At 41.5% G+C, this 18,754-nt stretch overlaps 1 protein-coding gene across 3 annotated transcripts in view; it reads left to right on the forward strand.

Moving 5' to 3' along the window:
* The window catches only part of nlgn4xa (neuroligin 4 X-linked a), a 63,986-nt gene that overhangs the window by 12,008 nt on the left and 33,224 nt on the right, over positions 1 to 18,754 (forward strand). For 2 of the 3 annotated variants that reach the window (XM_078244054.1, XM_078244055.1), the window contains exon 1: positions 2,806 to 2,941. In XM_078244054.1, the coding sequence (XP_078100180.1) occupies positions 2,821 to 2,941 (121 nt within the window). In that variant the 5' untranslated portion in view covers positions 2,806 to 2,820. Of the gene's footprint in view, positions 1 to 2,788; positions 2,942 to 18,754 lie in introns of those variants that run through there. The other variant, XM_078244053.1, reaches the window with a different exon arrangement.

An 18,754-nucleotide genomic window follows, 5' to 3' on the forward strand; every position in this document is an offset into this window, starting at 1 on the left:
CAGCACAGACTGAATAATGGTTCTGAGCACTACATTTCCTACTAAAAGCCTGTGTTCAAATAATAGCTCAGCAGGAACAAATGGTCGGATGATTAAAGAACATTGATGGAAGTACCTGTACTGTAAAACATAATGTACATTTCCACAGCAGTCATGTCGGACTCAACCAGGCCTTGAAAAATGTTAGTATCCTGCCAGGATTCTCAACGATTCCCAGCTTTAGTGAACCCTCTAACCCGGCAAAACAACCACAGAAAACAATGACATAGAAACGTATTATAGAAACCGATTTAAAATGACTAAAAACAAATGCAAAACTGTGTGATCGTTTTCAATGCCCCTAACCTCATTAACATTAACCCCCCTGAAAAGGGAGGGAAAAACAGCACAATGGAAGCAAATTGGGAAAACAATAATTATGTGAGCAGCAGAGTGATGGGTATTAGTGACTGTTAGATCAGAAAACATGGAGGCTGGGCAAAAAACCTGTTTCACATAAAGGCCGAGCAATATTTTGACTTTAAATCTCTCACTCTAGCAGCATACAAGCGAGCCAGCTCCCCCCCTCAAATTGGATTTTTTCCCCTCAGCAGCTCTCATACCGAATGACATTTCAGAGACTCCCGAGCTGGCCGGTCGGCGGCGCCGGTGATAATGGGTTCGTTCAGTGGCTGGTTCCAGGCAACCAAAGCTCACTGTAGTTCCTGAGATGTGAGAGACACTGGGCCATGTGAGGACAGCACTGATCCTTATTTTTCATGCCTTAAACTCTGTTTCTGCACCAGACTAGTCTCACATTGCCAGACCTTAGATACACTCCTGGATAGGAGAATAAAAACTCTCTGGGTTGTTTACATTTCTTTAAACCAATCACAGTGGTCTTGGGTGGCGCTAAGCTCCAGACGCAGTGACGGTGGCTCTGCTAAATAGTCTCAGAAGGAACTGGTTTTGGTGGAACATTTGCACCACGCAAAAGAAAACTCCTCATCCAATATTAAATGAAGTTAACTGATGACACAATACAGTAACGTGAGCTATTTAAATGAGCTGATACTTGGTTAAACCTCATTAGATCTTACCAGTGTATCTCCGTGTGTACTTCGTCCACAGTAATCTCACCAATCAGTCCCAAAACCTCCTAGTTAGAGAGGAGATGCTGTAAACATATTCTTTCTAAATCTTTACAATCATTCCCTGAAAGATCCAAGCAGGCCGGCTTTGTTGCACCGTCCAAATGTTCTTCAAAACTTGACATTTTCAGCGTGTAACACTCCTCAGATGTTCCAGGAGGCAGGTTGGGGGGGGTGGATGGGTCAAACAAACACAGGACTTTTACCCAGGAGACCGGGGTTCATATCCTGTTTGGAAAGAAAAGAGTTTTTTCAAACTTTAGGGAACAAACATCGGATTTGAACCCAAACCTCCATCTTTTTATCAACTTAACTCAGTAGTTTTGGTGTCTAAACCTAACCAAACTGGGACCGTTTCACAATGTTAACCACGTGTCTAAAACCGCCACCGTTACCTTCTCTGGTTCAGATAGGAGGACGTATTTCCTGCCACCACTAGGGGGCGATCATTTATGAAACGCTCCTGTGGGTCGTATTAGAGGGGGGAAACAACCCATATCTTCGGAGGGTTTGGTTGAATGATACACTATTGTTTATGTAAGCTGAAATCCAAATGCTTTTTATTCAGTGATACCTCTTATTTTCTTTAGGGAAAATGTAATTTGTAGCAGGATCTTCTCAAAGCTTGAATTACCTCCACGAAACACCATTGGATTTGCGAGTCTCTGAGTGAACCTCCCGGCGCTTGAGCTCAAACCGCTGTTCTCATAGGGAATAAACTGAATCGCTCTACTCTACCGTTATTTCAGCTGCCAGCTGAAAACCCAGCTTGAATCCTGGCAGAGCAGTTTGCACCCAACGGACAATCAGCCGAGGGTTTCTGATGATGAAGATGCAGCTGGCAGCTGATTTATTGTGAACCCTGCTTGTTGGGAGGATTTCTATCTTCCTCCTCAATCTTCTCTCATGCATAAGGAGCCCACTCCAAATTTATAATCACCACCTATACATGTACTAATCACCCAGCTTAATCACAAACTGGAGAGCCTCATAAACAACGTTTTCATCCGGCTTTAATTGCAGCAAACGGATGGAGGCAGATGTAGAGATGGCGGGGTTAAAGTTATTGGAGTGTCTAACGCCATCTATCCCTCTCATGAGCTGCACTGTAACAGTGATCTGTGTTAAATTAGGAAAGGTCAAACAATTGTCCTTCTTGTGTAGACACTGATACTGCTTGTTGATTACAATATTGGGATTGTACAGTGGCTGAGACAGTTCAACACAAATAGAAACGCTACAACACAAATACAAACACTACAACACAGATACAAACACTACAACACAAAGACAAAAGCCACAACACACAGACAAAAGTTACAACACAAAAGCTACAACACAATCACAAAAAGCTACAACACATACTAAGTCACAATACAAATGCAAACGCTAAAACGCGAATATAAAGGCTTCAACGCGAATGCAAAAGCAACAACGGAAGTGAGCATCTACGCAGCCGTGTCAGCTGAGAAAAATATAGAGCATTTCCAAATCTCTATGCAAAGTTTATAAACTCTGCCCTCAGCTTTGCAGAGTTATAAACTGTGCGCAAGAAATGATTGATTATCAAAACAGTTGGCAATTCATTTAACAGTTGACAACTAATTGATTATTCTTGGCAGCACTAAACGCAAACATTTCCATGTTCCTCTTTGCAGATATCCACGATGAGAACGGGTTAAAGCCGGTCATGGTTTACATCCACGGAGGCTCCTACATGGAGGGAACGGGCAATATGATTGACGGCAGCATCCTGGCCAGCTACGGGAACGTCATTGTCATCACAATCAACTACCGGCTCGGCGTTCTGGGTGAGTCCTCCAATCTGTGGCTTTAAAGGGCAACTTCATTTTTTTTCAACCTGGACCCTATTTTCCCATGTTTTTGTGATGACGTGAAGTGACTGATGGGAACACAACATTTAGAAATTGGGACATTGGTAATTTTTGTCCACTAAAAGTTCTATTTTTGCTGCTGATAGACTCAGATTATTATTATTAAGTGTCTGACAACATTATGGAAAGGATCCCTACAGAGATGGATCTTTTTGTTAGACACTTAGAAGAATAATCTGAGTCTGTCAGCGTCAAAATCAGCACTTTTAGTGGACGCTAACTGACGGTGAACATTTTTACCATCAGTCACTTACACACAAAAACTGGGAAACAGTATCCAGGTTGGAAAAAAATGAAGCTACCCTTTGATTAGTTTGCAGAAGGCTGATGATGACTCAGGAAGTGAAGACTGTGAAAAGACTAGTTGAGTCCCATTGTTTCACCAAATGGCTGGTTTTTGTGTAAAGGAAATCTAGGGTGGACGAAATGCATGCTGCTCTTTGTCATTTCATTCTTATTCAGCTGCTAATGGATGTGCCAGACATAGTTTTCTGCATTTGTCGCTTTGTTTCAAATAGTTTTTTTTAAAATGCAGCCTCAAAATGACCCCCAAAACACAAGATAATCAAATGCAAATTAAGTGAAGACTCTCACATATGTTGCCTTTTCATCTATTTTAATCATCAAAATATCCCATGCTGGGAAAATTGATCCGTTGTGATCTGAGTTGGTATCTTCACCGCAGTGCTGTGCATCTTATTTTTGTTCCCTCTGGAAGATGAAAGTAGTTTCTGGCTCACGCAGTGATACTTTATCTTGCCTTTGACGAAAAGGTTTTTGGGGCTCTGAATGTCTGTTGGCCAAGAAAATGTCTTGAGTCTGCGTGGAGGCTGATATCATCAAACGTTTTGAGATTCCAGCTGGAGGGAGCATAGCTGTGGCCATTTCCTGATGGAGCTTTGCTCCACTTCTGTTCAAGTTGAACCACTGTGTGCTGGAAATGGTGGCTGGCAGAAAGTATATTTGCACATGTCACAACTTCTAAGTAACTGGCACTCATTAAATTTGTACGATGATGATATTGGTGTGTACTTGTATGTTCCCATTTCAAGGCAAATGTACTTGGAAAGACTCCAACTTAATTCCTTTTGTATCACTTGTCCTGGCATTATCTGTGAATTTCTGTTTATCTTCATTGTTTGCAGCTTAATATTGGATGTATCTGCCTATTTGCATGTGGTTCATTGTTGAAGTGAAGCAGCAGTAGATCCTCATGCTCCGGCTACTGCCGCCGCTCTGCTCTGCTTACCATTTGTCAGACGGCCGAGCTGTCTGCACCAGTCTCTATATTTAGTTGCCTGAGAGCCGGGGGGGAAAAGGTGTTGAGAGAGTGAGAGTGAGAGAGAGAGACTGACTGCAGATTTCGGTGTTAAAACAAAGTCAATCATAAAGTGCACGTGGCTCTGACAGGAAAAGAGTGTTCCATCTCCACTAATTGACACACAGTGTGCTCATATTAAATTTTTGTCTTGTGGCGTCGCAGTCACTCGAGGGAAGCCATCTGTGCACAGGAAATTGACAAAACTCAACACTGTGAGCCAAAACAGCATCGAGTAGTGTGGATCCAAACAGTAGCCATGTTGTCATTCAATCGTCAAGCGAATTTTTAAGGAACCTTTGAAATGTCGCAAAAAAGGAATGTGAAGTAGTGTTTCCATCAACTGGTTTGGAGCATTGTTTGATCAGAAGTTGGTGCTATATATTTCGAAGAAGTAGAGGTTGCTAACCGGAAACTAAACAACTGGCCTTGGCCATTTTACCATCTACGAGTTGAAGCACTGTTTGCTAGAAAAACATTTTAAAATGTAATTCGAGGGAAGCCATCTGTGAACAGAAAAGTGACAAAACTCAAAACTGTGAGCCAAAACAGCATTGAGCAGTGTGGATCCAAACAGAACTGGTGTTTAGTTGCTGTTTCTGGTCCCTTTAAGGATAATAGACCGGTGTTGTGAAGAAACTGGTTACAGATAGAAGTGTCTGTCCCATGATCATGTTTGTTAATTTGGTGGATAAAAGCGTAGTCACTTTTCTCACCCAAAAAAACAGCCATATAGGTTGATTGTGCAGGCAGCTTATAATAGCTCCCTAAACCTGATATACTGTATAATATATAATACCCCTGATTTGGGTATACCCCTGAATCGTCCCAAAACAAATAATGATACATGCATAGAATTCCACCCCCACCCCTAATAATTATAAACTATGGCTGGCTTCCCCCTGTGTGTGCGTTGGGTGCAGGAGTATTACAGTTGTACAGTTTTAACTATTATTTCTAGTCATAGTTCTATTATCTTGTTACCAAAATTGCCACGGAGCATCATACCATCTGCTTAAATTATTATGAATCATATTTCTGTATATCTGCACATCTGTATCAGTGTCTCTGTTTCATATGGCCGCCCACCAAGAGTCTGGTTCTCTCAGAGGTTTCTGCCAATGTAAAGAGAGTTTTTCAGAATCAGAAAGCAGCTTATTGCCACAGTAGTGGAACTCCATATCTGTAATGTGTTGTGAGATAACTCCTGTCATGATATGACACTGTAAATTGAATTGAATTGAATAAACCGGAGGCAAGTGAGCTGAGGGAAACAGTGTGACAGCTGTCCAACAGGGAGTGATGGAGGGTGATGAGTGTCTGATGACTTCTCTCACTCCACTCACACATGAATCAGCCCGCCGGCTGCTCGGCCTGCAAACCTTGTCGTCTCTTCACACAAGATGTCTGCTTCACATTCACTGCAACGTTAGCACCTTCCCCCCAGCAGCTGAACCACTGAATCATTTGAACCGCAAAACTGCTATTAGCATACTGTCTAAGTAGGTTGTACATTTTTATTTGCCACTCATACATACGTTTGTACATTTTTTCCTTTTGTATTTTTTTTTAATCTTTATTTTGAATAATTGTTCTTGTATTCTATCCTATTTATTATTTCTTGTATATTCTGTATGTGTACTGTGGGTCTTACAGTTTGCTGCTGTTGCACTGAGATTTCCCAATCTGGGATCAATAAAGTCTATCTACTCTAATCTATTCTAATCTAAAACAGCCAGAAATCTAGTGAGACGAGGGGAGTGCTGTGTCCGTTTTATGGCATTTGGCGGACTATTCTCGCTCTGTCGCACGTGAATATATTTGTCCACATTTTGTCTGCAGAGGGTCATCAGATTTGGGCTGGAGGTCTCTTGGATAACATGGGGCGAGGGCCATCTGGCCGTCACATACGCTGAGTGACTGCGACGGATCTGTCAGAGACACATGATGGCTCTCTCCGTTTCCTCTCGTCCTAACCCCCCACCGGCCATCGCTGCCAGACATGAAATTACTAGTGATGTGTTGGGAGAGAAAAAAATAAAACTAGCTTTTACTTCATTCCTTTCTTTGTTAGAAAAAACCCCATTACAAAAACACCAAACACATTTAAAAAAGCGTCAAAAGCATAAAAGAAACATCCATTGGATTGGTATTCAACTTTTCAATGATATTTAAACCGATTCCCACATTTTCATCTACTACTTTACCTACTTCTTACAATTCAAGCCAGAAATCCAAGCAATTTTACAAAATTACATTTTAGATATGTATTTACTATTGCTCTGGTAAAATTTGGGGCATCACTATACAGGAAGCATTTTTATATGAAACACACAGAGATCAGTTTATATGCAAATACCCTTTTGAAGGAGAATTCAAGAAGATATCTAAAAATGTTGTTAGACCTCAGAGGGTTAATAATTAAAGAACAGACTTAATTTCAGAAATGTTCTAACTGAGCAGCAAATATATTAAGAAATTGCATTCTTTGGTATATTTTAGTACAACGTCATTCTGCATAATTTTGCTGCTGTCTGATAGTGGCCTCTTTAGTTGCCAGAGGGCAGGAACTCAGACTCCCAGCAGTCTCCTCTTCCTTACCCTTCATGACTCCTAGGCCTTTGCAAGGACAGCTGTGGCTGAGAGGAGGTCATTACCCCTTTGAAACACCTTTAGGGCAGTGGCGTGAGGATTGCAAGCAAAAGCCAATAAGAGTGATCCCTCTCACCTACATGCCGAATTGGCCCAAAAAAAGCAGTTTAGGGTTGACTAGTGCCAACGTTGATGACACACCGCAAAAACTAGGGTGACAGACGCTGTCGGCCAGTAGAGCCTTGTTTTAAACCTCAGTAGGTGGCAGTAGAGTGTGGTTCTACCTCTCTGTGGAGCGATCTCTTCTCTCTATTTCTTTTATAACTTGCTGGAAAGCCTTTCCTTATATAACCCCAGCCTCTCTGTGTTTTCTAACCAAACCTGCCTTTTAAAGGTCAGCGTTATCCTAGCCCTTCACGCAGCCTTCATTGTGATTCCACACAGAAACTACTATATTGATATTCACATTGAAGTTGTGTATTCTCTTCTAACTCTGCAGTCTGAAATAACTGGGAAGGATTAGAAAAAATGTTGGTTCAAAACAAATATGTTGCTTGGAGGAGTCAGTGTTGGCTAGGAAAAGGTCACAATTTTAGCATTCAAACGCAATTTCTGCAGGAAAATGCATTTATTTATTTATTTTTAGCCTTTATTAGCTTTTGGGAGCTGCTGTCCATACCGTGTCGTCTACAGAACGCAACAGATGCACTGGAAGGGATAGAAAAAATGTTGGTTTAAATGAAAATGTTGTTTGGCGGAGTCAATGTTGGCTGGGGAAAGGTTACAATTTCAGCATTCACACGCAATTTCTGCAGGAAATGCATTTTCAATCCAGGAGCGACGCCGAAAGTTGTAAACATTCGGAGCTCCATTTACAGAAGCTATATCAAGTATTATTCAAGCCATTTTATATTCGAATGCCCAAAATCTGTACATCATTTGGGAAAGATCCTATTTTTTTTTATTTTTTTAAGCTTCGGTGGGTTTTTTTTGGACGTTTTTTATGCTTTTCTATACATTTTTCTCATACAATTTGTCAGTGTTTTTGTCGCTATTTTTTAACGTGTTTTGCTGCTTTTTCAATTAGTAAACGTTTTTGTCAGAGGCAGAAACTGATGTTTTGATTTTTAAGTTCCATAACATAGGTAGGGTTGCTGCATTGATTTGCCGGTCCAGTCAGTGAGACTGAGGGGAAATGACACAAAGTTGAAGTTATTTGAAACCCTCAAAGATTCTTTTTTTCTTTGGCGAAAACATTTGGGGATGGAGCCCATGTTTTCTAGCCTTAAGTGGCTTTGGGAGTATACAGACCATCATGTACACAACGCAACAGATGCACTGGATGGATTTAAGGGGCAGATGGTTTTTCCCTGTTGGGCACAACCTACACATGGACACTGCTGATAAAATGGCTTAAAAGTAGGACAGTGTTTAAAATGTTAGTTTTTTTGTCAGCGGCTGAGTAAAGCTCTACGATTCAAAGCTGTCTTGTTCAGGGGCAGAGCTTCTGGGTCTCCAGCCCCAAATCTTTGAGGGTTTTAAAATAACTTTCCCCAATGAAAATAGTGACACAAATGTTGAAAACAAAAACTTATATAAAAAACGACAAACATGTCAAATAATAAAAATGTTAAAACTATCAAAAGAATGTTTAATAAATAATTTACCCAAATGATGTACAGATTTGTAGGCATTCTGTTATCAAATCTTTAAAATTAGTTCCCCAATGTTAACGTCTGGCTCCACCCCCAATGTTTACAACGTCTGTGCCTGGTGCAGGGAAGAAAAAGGCCAACATGGCGTGTTCCCCTCCTAAATATATTCCCTCTTTCCTCTGCCTTTGCCACCCATACCCCCCCCCGCGAGCACACACACACACACACACACACACACGTCACGCGCCTGAGTTGATCAAGGCTGTCAGCCTCCTCTAAGTTGTTCAAATTGCTCCCGAAACCTAGCCAGCCGTGGCACATCTGCATTCGGCAGAGGACGGACGGAATGAGGGCACACGGAGAAGGAATACATTCCAAAAATGAAACATGTAGATGTTTCTTTTGCATCATAGCCCTCCCGGGGAAAACCAGGGTGAAGGAGTCACTTAGTCATACCGGGCAGATAAAAGCAGACCTTGAGGATACTTGTGCAAGGACGAGGATGCGACTTGCAATGATTTGATTATTGCTGCACCGATGTACAGTGTGTGGGCATTTCAACATGTAAAGGACCCTCTTTAAGATTGATAGAAAAAATGAGAATTCAAATCAAAGTCAGAACTTCTCTTTCTTCCTCTCTACCCTTCTTAATCCCAACCTTGCTTCCACCGTCCTTCCTATCCTTTCATCTTTCCTTGTGTCATTCCCTTTCAAATCCCTTTGCTCTGCTTCTTTGCTTTCTATCCTTCCCACTTTCCATATCCCTGCGTTCTTCTGTTCTGTCTTCCTCCTTCCTTCCATTTGATGTAAGACCTGACCATTCCCTTTTTCTCTCTTTCTTTCTGTCACCCTATGGTGAAACCCTTGCCCTTCCTCATTTCCTTTTTTGCAATCATTCATTATTTCTTTTTGTCCTTTCTTTGTACCTTCAACCTTTCCCTTCTTTCTTCCTTTTTGTAATTTGTTCCCCCTTTTTGTAACACAGGCGGATAGCTCGATGTTCAAAGTGTTTGTCAGTTTTTTGCAACATTTTTGTCGCTTTTTCTGATGTTTTTGTTGGGATTTGTCATTAGTTTTTCAGCGTTTGTAGCTTTTTTCAGTGTTTTTTGTTGTTATTTCTGTTTTCCGACTTTTGTCGTTTTTTAAACGCTGGATGACTCTCTGACTTTCTCCAACTTATCTAAATGCATAAAGTAATGTCACCCAAGGTGAAACCCGAAACTCCAACACTCCTCTTTTCTTTTTTATCAAGGAAACATTTTACTTGTACAGTATTTTTCCTCAGTGGTATTAATAGTTAAACTAAAGATCAAAATCTTTCTTGCCTGCCGGCATTTTTTACACGTTGGGACAACGAGGTGCAGATTGGCTGTCATCTCGACATTTTACACTTGGGGAAAACAGCAGGCAGCAAAGAAGGAAATTGGCGGATATTGGCGGAAATTCGAGGCTGCGGCGTCGACAGTGGAGCCGGCAGCGAGGCTTAACAAGCTTTTTGCTCCGACCCCTGCTGTGCTCGGCCGCTCCCCCGACACCTCCGTCAGCCGCTGGCGTACATATGGCAGGGGTGTGTGACGGAGCTGTCACAGGTATCAAGCCTGTGTGCCACAAAATCCCCCGACTGTGGCGAGGACAGAGGGAGGTAACGGGAATGTTTCCTCCAAAGCCCTGGATCTTTGAGGGTTTTAATATAACTTCAACTTTGTGTCATTTCCCCTCAATCTCACTGACTGGACCGGCAAATCAATGCAGCAACCCTACCTATGTTATGGAACTTAAAAACAGAACCATCAGACAGTTTCTACCTATGTTATGAGACTTATAGAAACAGAAATATCAGACAGTTTCTACCTATGTTATGAGACTTATAGAAACAGAAATATCAGACAGTTTCTACCTATGTTATGAGACTTATAGAAACAGAAATATCAGACAGTTTCTACCTATGTTATGAGACTTATAGAAACAGAAATATCAGACAGTTTCTACCTATGATTTATGAGACTTATAGAAACACTCAGAAAAAAGCTGTTAAAAGCATCAAAAGAACATGTATAAAAAATAAAGTGTAACAACAGTCATGTTCTGTTATCAAATCTTTAAAATTAGTTCCCCAATGTTAACGTCTGGCTCCACCCCCAATGTTTACAACGTCTGTGCCTGGTGCAGGGAAGAAAAAAGGCCAACATGGCGTGTTCCCCTCCTAAATATATTCCCTCTTTCCTCTGCCTTTGCCACCCATAACCCCCCCCGCGCAGCACACACACACACACACACACACACGTCACGCGCCTGAGTTGATCAAGGCTGTCAGCCTCCTCTAAGTTGTTCAAATTGCTCCCGAAACCTAGCCAGCCGTGGCACATCTGCATTCGGCAGAGGACGAGACGGAATGAGGGCACACGGAGAAGGAATACATTCCAAAAATGAAACATGTAGATGTTTCTTTTGCATCATAGCCCTCCCGGGGAAAACCAGGGTGAAGGAGTCACTTAGTCATACCGGGCAGATAAAAGCAGACCTTGAGGATACTTGTGCAAGGGACGAGGATGCGACTTGCAATGATTTGATTATTGCTGCACCGATGTACAGTGTGTGGGCATTTCAACATGTAAAGGACCCTCTTTAAGATTGATAGAAAAAATGAGAATTCAAATCAAAGTCAGAACTTCTCTTTCTTCCTCTCTACCCTTCTTAATCCCAACCTTGCTTCCACCGTCCTTCCTATCCTTTCATCTTTCCTTGTGTCATTCCCTTTCAAATCCCTTTGCTCTGCTTCTTTGCTTTCTATCCTTCCCACTTTCCATATCCCTGCGTTCTTCTGTTCTGTCTTCCTCCTTCCTTCCATTTGATGTAAGACCTGACCATTCCCTTTTTTCTCTCTTTCTTTCTGTCACCCTATGGTGAAACCCTTGCCCTTCCTCATTTCCTTTTTTGCAATCATTCATTATTTCTTTTTGTCCTTTCTTTGTACCTTCAACCTTTCCCTTCTTTCTTCCTTTTTGTAATTTGTTCCCCCTTTTTGTAACACAGGCGGATAGCTCGATGTTCAAAGTGTTTGTCAGTTTTTTGCAACATTTTTGTCGCTTTTTCTGATGTTTTTGTTGGGATTTGTCATTAGTTTTTCAGCCTTTGTAGCTTTTTTCAGTGTTTTTTTTTTGTTGTTATTTCTGTTTTCCGACTTTTGTCGTTTTTTTAAACGCTGGATGACTCTCTGACATTTCTCCAACTTATCTAAATGCATAAAGTAATGTCACCCAAGGTGAAACCCGAAACTCCAACACTCCTCTTTTCTTTTTTATCAAGGAAACATTTTACTTGTACAGTATTTTTCCTCAGTGGTATTAATAGTTAAACTAAAGATCAAAATCTTTCTTGCCTGCCGGCATTTTTTACACGTTGGGACAACGAGGTGCAGATTGGCTGTCATCTCGACATTTTACACTTGGGGGAAAACAGCAGGCAGCAAAGAAGGAAATTGGCGGATATTGGCGGAAATTCGAGGCTGCGGCGTCGACAGTGGAGCCGGCAGCGAGGCTTAACAAGCTTTTTGCTCCGACCCCTGCTGTGCTCGGCCGCTCCCCCGACACCTCCGTCAGCCGCTGGCGTACATATGGCAGGGGTGTGTGACGGAGCTGTCACAGGTATCAAGCCTGTGTGCCACAAAATCCCCCGACTGTGGCGAGGACAGAGGGAGGTAACGGGAATGTTTCCTCCAAAGCCCTGGATCTTTGAGGGTTTTAATATAACTTCAACTTTGTGTCATTTCCCCTCAATCTCACTGACTGGACCGGCAAATCAATGCAGCAACCCTACCTATGTTATGGAACTTAAAAACAGAACCATCAGACAGTTTCTACCTATGTTATGAGACTTATAGAAACAGAAATATCAGACAGTTTCTACCTATGTTATGAGACTTATAGAAACAGAAATATCAGACAGTTTCTACCTATGTTATGAGACTTATAGAAACACTCAGAAAAAAGCTGTTAAAAGCATCAAAAGAACATGTATAAAAATAAAGTGTAACAACAGTCATGTTCTGTTATCAGATATCTTGAAGAATAGTTCTTATAGCTGCTGTAAATGGAATATGCCCCCTGACCCCCCTCTCATATGGAAGGGGTCTGCCATGATGTCTGACAGAGCGGTCACAGGTATCTAGCCTGTGTGCCGCAAAATCCCCCGACTGTGGCGAGGACGGAGGGAGGTGACGGGGTTCTTGAGGGGTGGGAAAGGCAGAGGGGAAAGGAGAGGGGGGCTCTCCGTCAGAGTGACCGTAATGGAGGGGAGTAGCTCCAACATACCCTCTACTCGCTGCTTTTCTTTGCTGTCTTGCAGACTTTCTACAATGCTGAAAAGCCAACAGGGTGTTGAAGGTTTTATGTATTTTATTTATTTTACCAGAAAATACAGAGAGGGGAAGGTTCTCCCCTTTCGGTGAAATGCCATTGGACTTCATTTCAGAAAATATATGTCCAGTAGTAGGTTTGTCGTAGTACCACTTAGTTTTGAGTGAAACCACTGTAACAGAGTTTACTTGCGATGCGTAATGTGGACATTTTTTGTGCTAGGTGCTTTTGTGCTTGTGCTATGATCAAAATTCGATTGATTATCCTGAGTTGATTATCCTGAGGTTTTTCCCTAAGACATTCAATATGGAGTTTAATCGACAGATTGTCTTTTAACAGAAAAACCCAAGTAATCGTTCATCGCCTCATTGTTAAAGTAACGGCCTGTTTGTTGTGCAGTAAACGCAGATAATGCTGTGTACACAAATACCGTCCTGCAGCATGTACACACCGGACACACATCACTGCTCCGGCTGGATCTGGGTCAACAGTCATTAAATCCTGTTGTTCATCAGCTGCCATCACACACACACACACACACACACACACACACACACACACACACACACACACACCCCATCTGTCCTCCTAAAGCTCGGCTATCTGATCCATCAGGGTCCAGCAGGTCAACCAGCCTGCTGACAGAAACGCCCTCCACACACAGCCAGGGAACAACTCTCAAACAATGTATGTTCACTAGAAAATGTTTCCTCTGTATTATGATAACTACATGATTTAATTGAGCCTGGAAATGTTCTAATATTACCATGAAATAGAAACAGGTAGTTTTGCATTTTGCAACACTGATTCACGGTTATTACACAGAAACTACCAGAAGCGTTTCCAGTCTGCAGAGATTTTTATTATTTAGTGAGCGTGAAAATTCATTCTTGAACCTGGAAAACAGCGGGAAATCCAGGTGATGTGTAGCTATATTTAGCAGATGATACTGAGCATTTTTCATTTTCATTGTTCCTACAAAAAAAAACTTAATTTAAGGGAAGACAATTCACCTACGTCTACTCTAAATGTTTCCTTCGTATGCTGATAACATGATGTAAGTGAGTGTGAAAATTCATTCTTGAACCCTGAAAAACAGCGGGCAAGCCAGGTAACGTGTTTCATAATATTTAGTTATATTTAGTAGATAGTACCAGGGATATACTGGGACAAACATTTTGTCCTGGGACTTTGGGATGGAGCGGTCTTTAATGAGAGCACATAGCACATTTTTGGGTAAGTCATTTTATATACTACTATGTATGTATAATACTACACAATGTAATAGAGATGTAAAACAATAAAAACGTATCCAGCATTTGTGGTATGAAGAGAATCTGATGTTGCTAAAGACCTTCAACTCAGGATGTTTTGCACATGCTACATCTGCAGGAAAATTACATCAGTAACTTATACAATTACCATTCTTTTTTTGCAGAAGGTCACTGGAAAATTTGGCTGAAAACCTGCTGAATAATCTGCTGAAAGTTTTCTGCATCCACAGATTTGGTGTGACCCTGGTTATTAACTTTAAAAATGCAAAGAAAAATTGTTTGCTTTTTTCTTAGTGAGGACATTAACGGGTTAATAAGAATTTGTTTTTCTGGCGGCATGATCTTCCATAGCGGGAATTTGGTCTGTTTTTCTGCTTGAGTTGGGCTGAGTTCTGTTTTTTTAAATTTGTTTGAAAATCTGCAGAGAATTTGCAGAAAATTTGGAGGAACATTTGGAGGAATTCTGCATTCGCAGATCCGGTGTGGCCCTGGTTATTGAGTATAAAAATGAGTGAAGACATTAAAGGGTTAAATACCTTAAATAAAAAAAAATTCTGGCAGCAATGGTCTTACATAGTGGAATGCGGACTGTTTATCTCTTAACATTCAGTTGTTGTTTTTTTAATAGATTCTGCGAAAATTCTGCGGAAAAATCTGCGGAAATTCTGGGGAAAATCAGTGGAAAACGCATCTGAAAACCTGCAGAAAATCTGTGGAACAATCTGCAAAAGAAATTCGGAAAATCAATGGAAAATTTGTCGGAAAACCTGCAAAGAAAAATAGTTTCTATTGTTTTTTTCTGGCAGCAAAGATCTTCCATAGCGGAAAGCATGCGTATTACGACCTTACCATTCTTGGTCAGACTGCTGTAGAGTAATGTCGTCAAGCTGATGGAAGCAGCCATAAAAAGCAGAACAGATGGAGAGATAAAATCTCTCTGAAGGAGAAGAAACCCCAACAGAGGAATCGGGAGGAAGCAGCCCTGTTTGGTGTATGTTCAGATAAAACCACAGCATGGCTGGTGTTTTTTCTAGCTGGTCCATCTCCACAATAAAATGCATCAGTTGTTCTGATGTTCATTCGTACTTCAGGAAATCAATCAAGGAGGATGAGAAGACTGACCTCTGAAGTACTGAAGTACAAAACAAGAAGGAGAAAACAAACCGAGCGCCACACCGGCAGACATTCTGTTCAACCGAGCATTCGCCCGTTTATTGGTGATGTGGAGTCACGGAGCCGTTTTAACAAAACGCCTCAGTTCTTCTGGAGAAGCTAAATCGAACTGCAGCGTGTCGTGTTCAGGCTTCGACAGCTTTATGCTGAGGGGAGATATCATCATAGTATAAAAAAATCTATATCTGTGATTACACATCAAAATAACTGCTGCTACCTTCAAAGTCGCTTTTTACCAATGTGGTAAAAAGCGACACCAACATTGTAAAAAGTGACAAAAACTTAAAAAGCGTCAGAAAAAACAGCTAAAATGTCACAAACGCCTGCCATTTTCAAGCTCCGACAGCTTTATGTGGCGGCTGAGGGGAGAAATTCTATATAATAAACAATACAAATGACTGCTGCTTCCTTCATAAGTGTAGAAAAAACCTGACAAAAATGTCAAAGGCAACAAACGTCGAAAAAAGCGAGGTAAAACATAAAATGCATGTGCATTGCCATTTAGAGTGTGATTCAGGAATAGCAACGCGGATTTCGGTGCCTCATTTTGGTGCCGCTGATATGTCTGCTCTTCTCTCTGATGCTCTGAAACAGACGTTACAGGAAACATGAACATCGCTGCACAGGACGCTAGTTAACACTATACTCAACAGCAGCTAACGTTAGCCTACCGCTAGCTAGTTAACACTATACTCAACAGCAGCTAACGTTAGCCTACCGCTAGCTAGTTAACACTATACTCGACAGCAGCTAACGTTAGCCTACCGCTAGCTAGTTAACACTATACTCAACAGCAGCTAACGTTAGCCTACCGCTAGCTAGTTAACACTATACTCGACAGCAGCTAACGTTAGCCTACCGCTAGCTAGTTAACGCTATACTCAACAGCAGCTAACGTTAGCATACCGCTAGCTAGTTAACACTATACTCAACAGCAGCTATCGTTAGCCTACCGCTAGCTAGTTAACACAATACTCAACAGCAGCTATCGTTAACCTACCGCTAGCTAGTTAACACTATACTCAACAGCAGCTAACGTTAGCCTACCGCTAGCTAGTAGCTGGATTAAACAGGGTTAAATGCTGACAGCTAACACTAAACGGTGTAAAGTGTGACTGTGTTTTACTGTAGAGGATTCAACACCGGGATGTAACAATCTGCAGCTGCCGTCGGAGAAACAACACAGACGGTGCGTTCAATGAAACTGGTAATTTACAGCCTCGTGGTGCATTCGAAGTTGTTGTTAAATTTAAATGTGTGACTAGATTAAATATATAATAAACAAATACAAATCTTAAAATCAAGTTCATAAAGTCACTTTCTTTGCAGTCATTTGATTCCCAATCAAGATCCACTGGTAAGAATGGCTTTCCATTGTTAATATGGACTTAAAAACTGTTCTGAAATGCAAAATAATAGAATTTGAATCATGTGATAAAACATGCGAATAACTATAGAAATTCAATGACTAATCGCGATCAAGAAAATGTTATCGTTTGACAGCCCTAATTAAAACAGATTTTAGCTGTAAATTTAACTAACGGCATACTATAACTTTTCTACAGCAGACAGACTCTACTATGATTTTTTTTTTTTTATGTTTTTTTACAGCATACTATAACATACTATAAAGGAATATGCAGGTTTTTCTCTTTTCTTTGACTCAAGAAACCTGCTCAGAATGTTTCATTGCACTCTTAAATAATGGATCTTAATTGTCAGAGTGGAGAGCCCTTTTCTTTTAAATGCATTGAAGTTGTCATAGTTACTGTTATAAGACAGAATATGCAGCTTTTCTCTGACCCTGGGATGAGTTTCTCGTGGCTGCTTTAGTAATTATCACACATGAGTGCAGTGAAGTGCGGCGCTGTGACAGGTGAACTCCTCCGGGTGCTAGCGGAGAACAGGACATCACTCAACTCAGGCACACGGGAGGAACTCAGGTGTTACGGGACATCAGGTGACGGGCTATTTTTATATTATTTTAAGAGGATGTCCTCCTAACTTACTGTTAATGTTCTGAAACTCAAATGAAAGAAGAGCTGCACACTGACAACTCTCAAGCCATCCTTTTTGTTTTAAATCCTATAAATCAACCAACACTTACAACACACCTAAAAGACACAATTGGTCGATGCCAAATACTCCTAAAAATGACACATATGACCGCACCGTTTAACGCCCTGATTCGGCCACATGGTGGCGGCCCTTAAAGTTAAAGGCAGGGTTGGTAACTATTTCCAATATACTCCTCTTTATATATCATTTGAACTGGTCTTTACACCCCACGTCACTGCCTCGTGCTCCGCTTGGTAATAACCAATGAAACGCCACCTGGCCCCGCTGCGCATACTCTACTCCTCCCGTGTGAGAGTCTGAGCTTAATAAACATGGTCACCACATTGGCAACAGTAGTCATGATTGTTTTAAAGATTTGGTATGATAATATTAGGTGTTTGCTTACTGCTGAATGAGACAAAGTCAAATTGCGGTCCTTTCTCTGCTCTGAAGCAGCGACGCAACGGTGCTTGTGGATGGAGCCCCGAGGAAATGCTACTTTCAAGTCTTGCTAGCTTTCAATGTTGCCAACCCTGCCTTTAACTGTATTGGCAACGCATTCTCATGAAAGGGTTCATATGATATGGTACGAAAAGTTAAGCACAACAATTCCTAAGATATCCTATGAAATTAGGCGACTGCCGGCTGGTCACGTGATGACCAGTCAACAGTTAAGGAGCGGTCGTTACAGTTAAATTTAGCTGACAAAAGGTGACTATGAGCCAGGTACAGAGCATAGTGAGGTGACGGAGCACAGTGAGGTGACGGTTCTTTCAGAGGCTATTACAGTGAGCATCAGGCGGCGAAAGAATTAAGTTTTAGGAACCAAACATCCCCCCCCCAATCTTCTGCCTATGAGGATCTTCACGCTCTGATACAGCAGCAGTCAATGTGCTGCTGACAGTAATAAATACGTGGAATACATACCAATTACAGAGCTTTATTTTCGTAGCTATATGTACCATGAGAACAGGGTGCTCTTGGTGGACTGTCATCTAACGCGAATGTTGGGGAGGTTAGAGGTTAGTGGCTATTACAGATTTGAGAACCTGGGATATGGGTAGAGGATCTTATATTCATGCACATTCATCAGGATTCATACGGGTTAATTAGGTAGAGACGCAGCAGCTGCCACCTCCACGCTCGCGTCTTCAGAACATCAAAGCTTAGTGCTCGGCCATCTCTCTCTTCTCTTTCTCTGCCCTCGAGTTGTTGAGCGACATCACTCTTTAATCAGCTCTGCATCTGGGGAACGCTCTGCCCCAAAGACATCATGCAAATGAGCCTGCTCCTCTTTGCTGGAG

Source organism: Sander vitreus, chromosome 24 (assembly GCF_031162955.1).
Source record: "Sander vitreus isolate 19-12246 chromosome 24, sanVit1, whole genome shotgun sequence".
Lineage (NCBI taxonomy): Eukaryota > Metazoa > Chordata > Actinopteri > Perciformes > Percidae > Sander > Sander vitreus.